At 44.0% G+C, this 13,373-nt stretch overlaps 1 protein-coding gene across 2 annotated transcripts in view; it reads left to right on the forward strand.

Moving 5' to 3' along the window:
• Positions 1-13,373, forward strand: part of LOC135223047 (polyadenylate-binding protein-interacting protein 1-like) — a 122,419-nt gene that overhangs the window by 26,532 nt on the left and 82,514 nt on the right. For both annotated transcript variants that reach the window (XM_064261558.1, XM_064261563.1), the window contains exon 2: positions 7,768-7,934. In XM_064261558.1, the coding sequence (XP_064117628.1) occupies positions 7,768-7,934 (167 nt within the window). The remainder of the gene's footprint in view (positions 1-7,767; positions 7,935-13,373) is intronic.

Consider the following 13,373-nt stretch of genomic DNA (forward strand, 5'->3'; position numbering starts at 1 on the left):
GAGGGTGTCGCTTCATCTCGACGACTGGCTAATCAGAGCAGAGTCTCAAGAAAGATGTCTGGAGGACCTTCAAAAGACCCTTACATTGGCAAGTTCTCTGGGACTTCTGGTGAACTTCCAGAAGTCTCAATTAATCCCCAGTCAAGAGCGGATCTATCTGGGGATTCGGATAGTTTCTCTGGCTTTTCGGGCTTTTCCGTAGCCAGAGAGGATAGCTCGTTGCTACGAGAAACTAACGACCTTCCTAGAGAAAGATGCATGCACAGCAAGGGAGTGGATGAGTCTGCTGGGGACACTCTCCTCGTTAGAGCAATTTGTTTCTCTAGGAAGGTTGCATCTCAGGCCTCTACAGTTCTTCCTATACCAGAACTGGAGGCGTCTCTCCCTAGATCTGGAGTTCTCCTTCAAGATCTCAAGGGGAATCAAGAGGGACCTTCGGTGGTGGAACAACCCACTCCGTTTTGTGGAAGGAATGTCTCTTTACATGCTGAACCCCAACCATGTGTTGTTTTCTGACGCGTCGGAAGCAGGTTGGGGAACGACGCTCGGGACAAGAGAAGTGTCAGGCACCTGGAAGGGGGATCAGGTGTCCTGGCACATCAACAAGAAAGAGTTGATGGCAGTCTGGATGGCATTGAAAGCCTTCGAGCGCCACGTCCGAAATGCAGTAGTTCAGGTCAATTCGGACAACACCACAGCCTTGGCGTACATCAAAAAACAGGGGGGGACACACTCCTTCTCCCTGTACGAAACAGCAAGGGATCTTCTCAAACAAGGAAGATCAGTCTTCTCACCAGATTCGTACAGGGAGAAAGGAACGTCAGGGCCGATCTCCTGAGCAGGAAGAATCAACTCCTGCCTTCCGAGTGGACCCTCCACTCAGAAGTATGCCAAGACCTGTGGAGAAGATGGGGCAGGCCTCACATCGACCTCTTTGCAACAGCAAGGAACGCAAGGATAGAACTTTACTGCTCCCCGATCTCAGACCCAGGAGCAGTATCAGTGGATGCGTTTCTCCTAGATTGGACAGGTCTAGATGTCTATGCCTTTCCCCCCTTCAAAGTACTGGGACAAACCCTCAATAAATTTGTTATCTCGGAGATGACAAGATTGACGCTAGTAGCTCCGTTCTGGCCCACCCAAGATTGGTTCACAGAGGTACTGGAATGGTTGGTGGACTTTCCAAGAGCACTTCCACAAAGACAAGATTTGCTCAGACAACCCCACTTCGACAGGTATCACAGAAACCTCCCCGCTCTCAATCTGACTGGCTTTCGACTGTCAAAAGTCTTGTCAGAGTGAAGGGGTTTTCGACAAAAGCTGCTAAAGCTATCGCCTCAGCTAGAAGACCTTCGACCCTTAAAGTCTACCAGTCGAAGTGGGACGTCTTTCGCCGGTGGTGCAGGAACCAGAAGTTTTCCTCTTCCAGTACCTCTGTGACTCAGATCGCAGATTTCCTAGTTTTCCTCAGAGAAAAATGCGGTTTGGCAGTATCTACCATCAAAGGCTACCGGAGCATGCTGGCTGCAGTGTTCAGACATAGGAACTTAGATCTTTCGAATAACAAAGATCTGCATGATCTATTAAGATCTTTCGAAACTGCCAAGAAAACTTCGAACGAAGTTCCAAGTTGGAATCTGGACGTGGTTCTTCGTTTCCTGAGGTCCTCTAGGTTTGAGCCACCACAGTTAGCCTCCTTCAAAGATCTTACGAGGAAAGCTCTGTTTCTCATGGCTCTAGCATCCGCTAAAAGGGTTAGTGAGATTCATGCCCTAGAGGGAAGGGTAGGTTACAAAGGAGATTCCGTGATTTGTTCCTTCCTTCCTTCGTTTTTAGCAAAGAATGAGAACCCCTCAAATCCTTGGCCAAGGAGCTTTGAGGTTCGTGGATTATCTGCCCTAGTAGGGGAAGAACCCGAAAGAACTCTTTGCCCTGTTAGGAGTTTAAAATACTACCTTCAGAAGAAGAAAACCCTTAAGGGCATTGAGGACAGACTATGGTGCTCTGTAAAGGACCCCAGCAGACCATTGTCGAAAAATGCGCTGTCTTTCTTCATTAGAAGTCTAGTGAAAGAAGCACATAGATCTTGTAATGAAGAACATTTCAAGCTCCTAAAAGTCAAGGCTCATGAAGTGAGAGCCATTGCCACTTCCTTGACCTTTAATAAGAATATGTCTCTTCAGAATCTGATGAAAACTACATTCTGGAGATGTAATTCAGTATTCGCCAACCACTACCTTAAAGACGTCAGTATTACGTATGACGAGTGCTTCGCATTAGGCCCGTACGTATCGGCGGATTCGGTGCTGGGGCAGGGAGCTGGAACATATCCTTAGTAGTTTTTTCCCTTGTTTTTGGTAATTGAGTTCATATGGTTGTAAGAAAAATGATGCAGGTAGGCATCTTTTTTCGTTTCGTAATACTAATAACTTTAGTTTGGTTAGGTGATCGGATTTGGTTTGAAGCTCCCTGCGTTGGTAGTGGACAGGTTCTGTCATAGAAGAGGGCGAACCCCCATTGACATGATCCGACTTGGATTCTACTAAGTAAGCGGATATCAAGTCCCGTTAGTAGACCCAAAGAGTTTTCAGCTGTAGGTCACGCCCTCGCTGTAGCTCTTATGGCTATGCAGACTAATAGACAGTACCTATGAAGTCTTCAGCCTAAACAGGTAAGAACCAAGGTTATTTTTATCCTACAACAGGTGTTGTTTACCTTTTCTTTGTTATTTTCTGTCTATCCTACAACAGGTGTTGTTTACATTTTCTGTCTTGTACCCTCCACCAAGGGTGTCAATCAGCTAAGTATATGTCTGACAGGAAAGTTCATGTACAAAAATGGTATTGTTATTTTACAATAAAGTTTTGTACATATTTACCTGGCAGACATACGTATATGATTGATGGCCCGCCCAGCCTCCCCTCAGGAGACAGGTATAAGAGAGAAAAAATCTGGCAAGAAAGGTACGTTGGTTCTTACACCCGCTTCCCAGCGGCGGGTAAGGTAGATCACCTGACCTACCTGTCGCGTTTGCCGCGAGTTTTGAATTCTGTCGTGACATCAGAGACGTAAGCTAAGTATATGTCTGCCAGGTAAGTATGTACAAAACTTTATTGTAAAATAACAATATCATTTTTGGTTTATTAATACCCAAAAATGAATATGAAATTCATAATAATCATGATTTATCAAGATTGTCTTTGTAAAAAAAAAAAAATGAGTACAGCTTTGAATTTCACCTCTTGACACTCTCTTGCATTTATGTTTGTTTATTTTTGTTTCGGCAAGAATTTCATCATGCCAAAATGGAAAATACTAGGAAAACATCTAGCTAACATACAGAAGAAGAAAATTCGCCGTAATAAGCCGAGTTAGTGAAGGAGAGAGAGAGAGTTGCGTAGGAAGGAGTGCCCCGGCTTGCCTGACGCAGTGCCCCAAGCTGCGATATATGAGCAAAGGGATCATCATTTATGATTAAATTAAGATAAATAAAATATTTTTGGTTTATTAATACACAAAAAAGAAATATACATTCATAATAATTATTATTTATTAACATTGTTATAAAAATACGAAGAAAAACTTTGAACGCCCGTATCTCAAAACTATAGTTATTGACCTTCAAAATCTATCTTCTCACTTAGTTTTAAAGCTGTAACATTGGAATTTGGTATATAACTCAGAAAGACATTTTAGAACAATCAAATGAAGCCCCTTTTTCAATTTTTGTTTCATCTTTTTTTTGTTTCATCTTTTTTTTTATATAAATTTTGTTTTCCTAATTTATAGGATTTATTTTTTTACCATAATGAAAAATTCATATGTAGCAAAAAAATGACTTTTAGAAAAAAAACTCCTCATTTGATTGGAGTTCTACATCAGGTCTATATATGGTAGGAATCCCAGGTCTTAATATTAAATATCAAGGGAGGAGATAGAATTTGAAAAATGGTTATTTTCGGGATAAATCGCCCTGGCGTCACAAAACCGAAGGTCAGAGGCAAAAATCATATTAAGTGGTACGAATATCAAAGTCCTGTCCTTAAAGAATGGCATTAGCCGGCCAGCCCCCTTGATCTTGGTATGATAATTAAATGATTGTCGGTGTTTCATTAATGGTTCAAGACTATCAGGAATCAGATGGCAGGATAATGAGAATGTAGGTGATATGATGATAATGAAGTGAGATGAAGTTGGCTTGGATATGTAACCAGCACCATTCATGGAAGAACAGTATTTAATACTGAAGAACAGTATGTAATACTGTCAGCTGAGCTTGTGCTTACCAGAAGAGTTAGGAGATTCAGGTCTATATGAATGAGAGCTATGAGGTGGGAGGCTGGAGAAGAGCAGAGTTTTGTATATATGAAAGGCATGATTTCATAGAGGCAGAGTTGAAGATGATATCATTTCCTAGTCTCCTGTTGGCTTCGTCCTGGTTGACTTCAGGTTTTTCTCGCAGTAAATGACAATGACTGAAGAGGCCAGCTCCTTCAATATCATTTGCCTTTTCTAAATCAAAGAAAATGTCAGCTGTATGAACTCTACAGGATGTTATAGAATAAGTAAAGTAAGTGTGTTATACATGTGCAAATAAGAATTGTTAAGAGTATTATAGTAGAATATGACAGACTTCTGTGGTTTATTTCAATAAGCCTGTAAAAATTATTATTGCAATACACTCCCTGAACACCTGAATTAGCCCTGTTCATCTGACCAACCCAAACATAACCTCACATATTTACCCACATAAAATTTTTTTTAACTGACAGCGTTACCAACGCTGCAGGTAAACACTGTTTACTTAGTTACCTGCCTACTGTTGATAACACTGCTGCCAGAAACTGGCTGGCAGAGGGTTCCCCCCTTCAAGCACTTCTTGTTCGCTCACCTGACAGGACACACCTTGTTGCAAGCAAACATTTTTGGTCTCTTAGCCTGACCCCCACTGTGTTTTTGGATATAGATCTGTTGTTGATGCCCTTGACTTTGTTTTGATTTAAATTTTGGACGACACCTTTGGATTTCTGCTGTTTTAAGATGTTGATGGACTCGGCCTGGATTATGGATTCATCAACTAAGAACACCTCAGCCATCCCTTCGAAACCAGCCCCTTCTACAACACTCAGAGCAGCCCAGCAGTGATGATGTGGGAGCACACTGTCCTGTTTGGCCTGCAATTGAAGGATGAGTACTCTCAGATACGATCGATATTCTATGTGTATTAGTTGTAGAAAGGTACAATGTAGCTAGAATCAAAGATGTGATGATTATAGGGACTGGTCGGCAGACCAGGTGGAAGGCTATTTGAAACATAGGAAGGCGCTAGCAGCCAAAAGCAAGCGTAGGATAGCTACTGAGTCTAAGGAAGGCAGATACAGAGGGTCTAGTGTCAGTACTTTTCAGAAAACTAGAGGATAGGCTGTCTTCAAGGATGACAAGTCTGTTCATAAATTTAATGGCAAAATTGAATGAAGACAGAGATTCTAGCAGTAGGAAACAATTACTAATCATTCTCTTTCAGCTCCCCTGCCTGTTCCAGAACCATCCCTAATGGGTGGTGGGGGTCATGGAGAACCACAAACCCGGAGGGTAGGATCTGCTGGCACCCCCGGCATGGAGGAGGCAGTGTTAGTAACTGAATCCCCCTTCTCCCCCCAAAAGTGTAAGTGGTAAAAGCAATTTAGCATTTGGTGAGACTAAGACAGTTGGGACCTTAAGGTAGAGGTATTGGAGGAGAAGTTGCAAGGGCAGCTTCCTGCTGGTTTGGATTTCAATCCGGGTAGATCTGGGTCCCCTTTGGGATCCCTTGGAATTTTTGTTCCCTTCTTCTAGTGTGCCACGCTTCAAGTCTGCTAAGCCTTCTATAGATTTTGTTGAGTCGGGGTCTGAAGTAGAAAGTGGAGGGGTCTAAAGTAGAAAGTGGAGATGACATTCCTTCGTCGAAGGTTCCATCCCCTTCGGGGGTTAATTCGGAGGGCCTGTCGGGTGAGAGCTCTTAGGAGAATATGTCGTTTAATTTGGCGAAGTATAATGCCAATTGGTTGGGCCTTTCTCAAGGATACAGACTGTTAGTCAGACAGTTCTTTCATCTGGGAGTTTCTAACATTCGGGACCATGTTCTTAGGAATTTACCAAAGAATTGTCTGGATTACCAAGGCGGGTGTGAATCGGTGTATTTTCTGTCCCTTAAAAGGATGGCTTTGTCTCCTTTCTCCTCCACTTCATCTTTGTTTTAAGGGATGGCTTTGTCTCCTTTCTCCTCCACTTCATCTTTGCTGTTTCCACTTGTCTCAGATGTTTCTCCTCATTCTTTACCTACTAAGACAGCTTCTCAGGATTGTCTCTTTCTTCCTTTTCGAGTCACACTTCGGTGCCTCTGTTGGTATGTTCTTAGGCATCTTTTACAGGTGTGCCTCCAGGAATGTCCCTTTCTTCAGGAAAAGTTTTGTCTCGACCTTCTGGTATTCCACGTTCAGGTGGGAACTTTGTCATAAACTCTGGGTCAAATCAGCTGGCAGGTTTGAACGAGTTGTTGGGGTTGGACCAAGCACTTTCAGCACCTTTGAGAGAAGCATCTTTGGCACCTCAGATCCCCCCAAGTATGCTTTCCACAGAGTTTCTGAGCCTCACCCCAGAGCGCACAGTATCAGGGGCATGGCGACATCTTCAGCCTTTCTAAGGAATTGTTCGATGTTGGCTATTCTGGAGGCGGCGACATGGAAGTGTGTATCAGTATTTAAGTCTTTGTACCTGAGAGATGTCCAATTTGCGTTGGAGGAGGGTTACTCGCTTGGGCCTTTTGTGGCAGCCAATGTGGTGTTGCGATTATCCAATCGCATGGTAAGTTAGGGGTTCAGCTGTTGGGTTCTTGTTAATTTCAGAAATTTTATAGTTCTTTCCTAGGTATAGTTTGTTGTGAGTGTCATATACTAACTTTGATAAATAAGCAGACCGTAGGACTGTACAGCTCCTTCAACTCTTCATGCACACTGCACCGATGATCTTCAGCAAATGTAGTGAGAGAACTGCTCTTGGAACTTCTCCATAAATGAGAGGCTAGATAGTCACGTGAGAGGCTTCAGTCCCCTCTCCATTCATGCGAGGTATAAGATACCACATGGGAGGTTAGCTTGACAGAGACGAGACCGAGACTGACGTTGAGGTACTCTCTCCTTCGGATGTCTCACCTGTTGAGCGGAATATGGGTGAGCTCACAAATTTCATGCACAGTAGGTTAAACTGAGTTACCTGTGTATGCCTCAGGGGAGGTGTTGGACTGATACTTTGACCCCACTTCTGTGTAAATGTTGTTAATAGGGCTAATTCAGGTGTTCAGGGAGTGTATTGCAATGTGAAGTTTTCATAATAAAACTAATATTTTTATACTTACCTGAACACCTGAATGACTCCCACCTGCCTCCCCTCTTAAATGATTAATGATTATGGCAATTGAAGGGGGGAACCCTCTGCCAGCCGGTTTCTGGCAGCAGTGTTGCTAACGGTAGATAGGCAAGTAACTCAGTAAATAGTTTACCAGCAGCGTTGGTAATGCTAACAGTTTAAAAAAAATTTTCTAGTGGGTAAATATGTGGGATTATGTTTGGGCTGGTCAGGTGACCAGGGCTAATTCAGGTGTTCAGGTAAGTATATTACAATATTAGTTTTATTATGAAAACTTTATATTTCTTATTTCTCTGTTTTGTATGTAGATTATAGCTACTGCTTTGTAAAAACTTTTGTGTCAAATATTGATTTTTGTTTCAGATACTCAAGAAGTTAAACCTAAAAAAGTAATCTCACTTTCTGCGGATGCACCTGAATTTGTACCCCGTACATTTGTACAACCATCTGCTCAACCACAAATTCAACCACAGCAATCTCAGCCCCATGTGTCTATGGGAGATCCGCCACAGAATATGCAACACCATCAGGTGGGTTAGAGCATTGAGTGTCAGATGTCATCCCTTGTGTCAGTATGGAGTTCTTTATGAAGTAGAATTTTATATAGGTAACTTACCAAGTAATTTGATGGCAGCTTTAGATTTAAAATTAATAAACATTACCTTAATATAATTTATCTAGCCCTAAATCCCCAAAAACTGCACCAAAATTTACCACATTGGCAACCCTGTTACCTCCTATTCTGTCCGCCAGTTGGCAACGCTGCCGTTGACTGTTACAAAACCTTCCCTTGAAAATCAGTTGTTAATGAGCGCCCGTGCTGTTTACATCACGGCCGCTCTTTATAAATTTCCTAAACCTTTTTGTGCCTTTAAAGTTTGCATTAATTAACTTTTATTTCTATTGTGGTATTTATATTATATTACGAACTTTTGTGCGACCCGGAATTACGTGACCTGTCCGACAGTCCAATGGATTGCCAAGATAATTCGATGCTTCCTTCTGCCAGCAACAGCAGGAATGCCCGTCTTGTGGGACAAGGGTGAGTAGCAGGGAGTATGAACCCCATGACATTTGTAGCTTTTGTTGTGGACAGGTTTGTGACTTGACTTCTCGTTGTGACTTATGTAAGCCTTGGTCTGACGAAGACATGACGACTTATATGAAAAATCAAAGAATCTTGCAGCGTAACAGATTGATTAAGGAAAAAAAGAAATCAGTAGCTAGATCTGTATCTAATGAATTCCTTGACTTAATGCGCCCATGGTTTTGGCTCTTCGGTTTCGGTATCATATGATTCCGATTCTGAATTAATTGATGTTTTGCCACCTGTACAACCGGTAAATGGTGAAGTCGTTTCTGATGTTGATTCAAAGTTTTTGGTGATGGAAACCAGTTGGAAACAGAAATTTGAAAATTTACAGCTTAGTTTAGATACAGACATTTCAGCCAAGTTTAACAAGCTGCCAGAGAATTTTGAAGAAGCTTTTACTAGAATGTCCAACACACTTTTAGATTCATTTTCAGTTCCTCCTCAGGTACCTGTCGACAGCACGATGGGTAACGGTGCGACAGATACCCCGGCTTGTGAAACCCGTCGTGGCGAAGGCCTAGGGGGAATCTGGTCCGGGCAGGTGCCTGACGATTCTTTACCCAATGTGTCCCCTGTTATTCCCGTAACAGTGCCAAAGGGTGCTTATTTAGGAGAAGGGGGGAGGGGTGTTAGTGTTAGACCTAAGATAGCTAGTCGTCAGGATCTTACTTCAGGGGAAGTTTCTCAATGAAGATCTGACTATGATGATGTAGAGTTCAAGAAAATTTTTTATTTAACTTTGAGTTTTCTTCCTCAGGTGAGACCTAAAGAGCAAAAGCAGCCTCCGCCTCGTTGTATTACAGAAGGGATTTTTCTTGACAGTCCTTCCCGGTCGTAGGAATTTTCACGTTTTCCCTTTGCTCAGAGGTTCGCGAGAGTGAGGGCGGACGTTCCCGCTAAACTTTCGAAGGTGATCGGAAAAGGGAAGAGGAAGCTCTCTTCTCTTCTACGACACCGGAGAGGAGTTTATCAGGTGGCGGATGATACTTCATTCTCTCGACCCCCCAAACCAAATCCTAATTTTGTCCGACTTTAGGGTCAACCTTTGCTTTCCAAGGCTTCGGTCTCGGTCTCAATCGAAGACTTTATTGCCATGGAGTCTGTTATGACCTCCTTACAAGAAGCTCAATCCTTCAATGTGTGGGTCCTCGGAGGTCTTTTAATGTATATATACCAAGGACTCCGGGTTTGTTCCTCCCGTTGCTCCTCTTTTTGAGAAATTATGCTCCTCTATTTCAATCGCTTCTGTACATCAGAACAAGCTTGCCGCTTCAATGCAGGCCTTTCTTGTTTCTCTAAGGTGTAACCTGTATTTGTCGCAGTTACCCTCCTCTGTATCGGAGATTCAGAGAAACTGTTTGTTGTCCTCTTCTCCTTTTGGCGATTCCCTATTTGATATGTCTGTGCTTTCTGAGGTTTTGAAGGAACATCAAGGTGATGCCTCTTCCCAAGCTCACTGGGCCTTATCAAGGGCCTTTTCCTCTGATCTTCCTTCCGTTCCTTCAAGGAGTAAGTGTAAGTTTAGTGCCAGATCCGTACCTTCTGCTCCTGTCCAACAACCTCCTCCTCCTGGCTCATTTTTCCAGAATACATCTCAGGTTTCTGGCGCCTCAGCTTCCTCCTCTGGTGCTCACTCTTTGAAACACAGGAGAGGTTCTTGGCGTGGCTCTAAGGACAGGGGAAGAGCTCAACCTCCAGGAGGACCTTCTTCTTCTTCTTCTTCCTTGTCTCTGGGTAAGAATTTTCAGAAGTAGGAGTCATTACCTCGCCCGGAGACCGCAGTAGGAGCTTGTCTCTCTTGCCATTGGTCAGCTTGGCAGGAGAGAGCAGTGGATGCTTGGTTAGTGGAGGTCCTGAAGGTAGGTTACGAGATCCCTTTTGTTTCAAGACCTCCACTTTCCAATCGTCCTCTCGAGTTCAGCAGTTATTCCCCTCACTCAATCAGGGGTCAAGCCTTGGAGAAGGAGCTTTTGGCTCTCTTGGAGAAGGATGCTATAGAGCGAGCTCCTCCTCCTCCCGGGTTTTACTCACGGGTGTTTGTAGTTCTAATGGCCTCTGGTGCCTGGCGCCCCATCATAGATCTTTCGGTCTTGAACAAGTTTATTCTAAAGTCCAAGTTCCGGAAGGAGACGGTTCAGACTGTTCTTTCATCCGTCAGGATGGGGGACTGGATGATTTCCATAGATCTGCAGGATGCTTATCTGCAAATCCCCATCCATCCGAAGAGCAGACCTTACCTTCGGTTTTTCACGGACTCGGGAGTTTTCCAGTTCAAGACCCTTTGTTTTGGCCTCACCATTGTTCCACAGGTCTTTTCTCGGGTGATGGCTCCTGTTTCGGCTATTCTCCATCAGTTAAATGTAAGGATGCTTCGGTATCTGGACGATTGGCTAGTCCAGGCCGAATCTCTAGAGAGATATCTCCGGTCGAGGGAGATAGTTCTGTCTCTTTGTGTCGAGTTGGGCATTCGTGTCAACTTCGACAAGTCCACTCTAATCTCTTGCCAGATCATGACTTATCTGGGGATTGTTTTGAATTCCCAGATTTTGAGGGCTTGTCCCACTCCGAAACGGATAGACAAGCATCTAAGTCTGGTCGAAGAATTTCTGTCCTCCATAATGCAGCCAGTTTCTCTTTGGAGGACTCTCCTGGGCCATTTGTCATCCCTCATCCAACTGGTTCCCGGAGGTCGTCTCAGAATGAGGTCCCTTCAGTCGACACTTCGCCAGTCGTGGGATTTCGTGTCCGAGGACATGATAGTCGCCTCCTCTCCACAATGTCGGAAGGACCTCCGTTGGTGGATGCAAGTTCACCGCCTCAAGTCAGGGACGTCTCTTCTTTCAGTTCCGCCGGACCTAATGTTTTGGTCAGACGCCTCGGATCAAGGTTGGGGAGCGCACCTGGGCTCCGAAGCCGCTTCGGGCCTTTGGTCAGAGGAAGAGAGGATCATGTCAATAAATTGGAGGGAACTAAGGGCAGTGTACCTAGGCCTTCTTGCATTTCAGGATCAACTGTTGGAGTCGGTTGTCGCGATCTTTGTCGACAACACCACAGTAGTCTTGTACTTAAGAAACCAAGGTGGCACACAGTCGGACCTTCTCACTCAAGAAGCGTGATCAATCCTGTGTTGGGCAGAAGACAGGGGGATTACGTTAGTCCCTCAATTTATCCTGGGCCACCACAATGTCTTAGCAGACGCCTTGTCGAGACCGAACGAAGTTCAAGGGTCAGAATGGACACTTTGCCAGGAAGTCTTCGACAGCCTCAGGAAGAAGTGGCCTGTCACAGTCGATCTGTTTGCAACCCCACTGAATTTTCAGTGCCAGATCTTCTTCGCCCCTTACCAGACTCCTCAGAGTGCCGGGACAGACGCTCTGGTGAGGTCAGTCCTCAGCAAAGTGAGGGCAACCAAGTGTCTGGATCTCACCTTGATCGCCCCCTTCTGGCCACAGAAGGAGTGGTTTCCGGACCTACTGGAAGCTCTGGTGGAGCCCCCGTTCGTCTGACAGAGAGACCAGATCTTCTCAAACAACCCCATTTTCATCGGTTCCATCAGAGGCTCCACATGCTTCATCTTCATGCCTGGAGACTGTCAGGAGATTCTCCAAGCACGAAGGGTTCTCCTCCAGAGTGGCGCGACAGTGGGCTCTTGCTAGACAGCAATCAACCAGAGTAAATTATCAGTGTAAATGGCCTGTTTACAGATGTTGGTGTAAGTCTCAAGGACATTCAGTTTCTAGACCTTCCTTACCAAAAGTAGCGGAGTTTTTAGCTCATTTACATCATGACAGGGCCCTGTCACCTTCGTGCATTAAGGGTTATAGGTCGATGCTTTCCTATGTTTTTAAGGCGAGGCTCCCTGAAATCTCTTCATCTTATGTCGTTAGAGATTTAATTCGATCCTTTTCCATATCTCGACCCAGTCCGCAGTGTTCTCCTCCGACATGGGACGCTAATAAAGTCCTTCAAGCCTTAAGGTTCCCTCCGTTTGAGCCTCTGAATAAGGCTGGATTTAGGCACCTCTCTTCTAAGACACTCTTCCTTGTCTCGCTGGCTACAGCCAAGAGGGTTGGTGAACTGCAAGCACTCTCTTTTATGGTTGCCAGATCTGGACAAGACATGATTTTGTCATACCTTCCCGAATTTGTCGCAAAGACTGAATCGTCTGATAATCCCATTCCCAGGTCTTTCGTGCTGAAGTTGCTGGTCGACTTTGTCGGTAATTTAAGGGGGCCGGCCGGAACCCTTATATATGGGGGTATAGAGCGATAAATGCAGAGTCATGAAAAAATTCATGGAGCTTCATATGGCAATTGAGAATACGTTTACGAAATATTTTGTCAAAATTCCTCCTCCTTTCGTAGTTACAGGGTAATTATTTAATGTAACTCAATAATCCTAAAACATTGATCCGTACAAGAAAATGCAATATTTCTTCTATTATCGTAAATTTTGATAATTATTATCAAAGAAATTGGGAGAAATGGCATCTGTTGACATTCCCCGAGTCGAGAAGGGAGACTTCAGTTCAGTCAGCTAACAAGTCCAAGCTCAGTGTGCGCACAAACGTCAAGTATTCTACACGTTCGAGTTTTACCTCTGACATTCGCTTGCTTTTACGTATGTTTATGTATGTTTCGGCAAGAATTTCATCATGCCAATGAGGAAAAGACAAGGAAAACATCTCGCTAACATACAGATGAAGAAAAATTGCTCAAGTATTATTACAGAATATCATAATATACTAGTAGTTTGTGAAGAGGGAGGGGAGGGTTGCGTAGTAACGTCCTCATCTTGCCTGACAGCACACGTCACACTGTGCCCAAGGCTACGATCTTTGAGCAAAGAGATCTTCATTTATGATAAATAACATAGT

This window comes from Macrobrachium nipponense, chromosome 20, assembly GCF_015104395.2.
Source record: "Macrobrachium nipponense isolate FS-2020 chromosome 20, ASM1510439v2, whole genome shotgun sequence".
NCBI lineage: Eukaryota > Metazoa > Arthropoda > Malacostraca > Decapoda > Palaemonidae > Macrobrachium > Macrobrachium nipponense.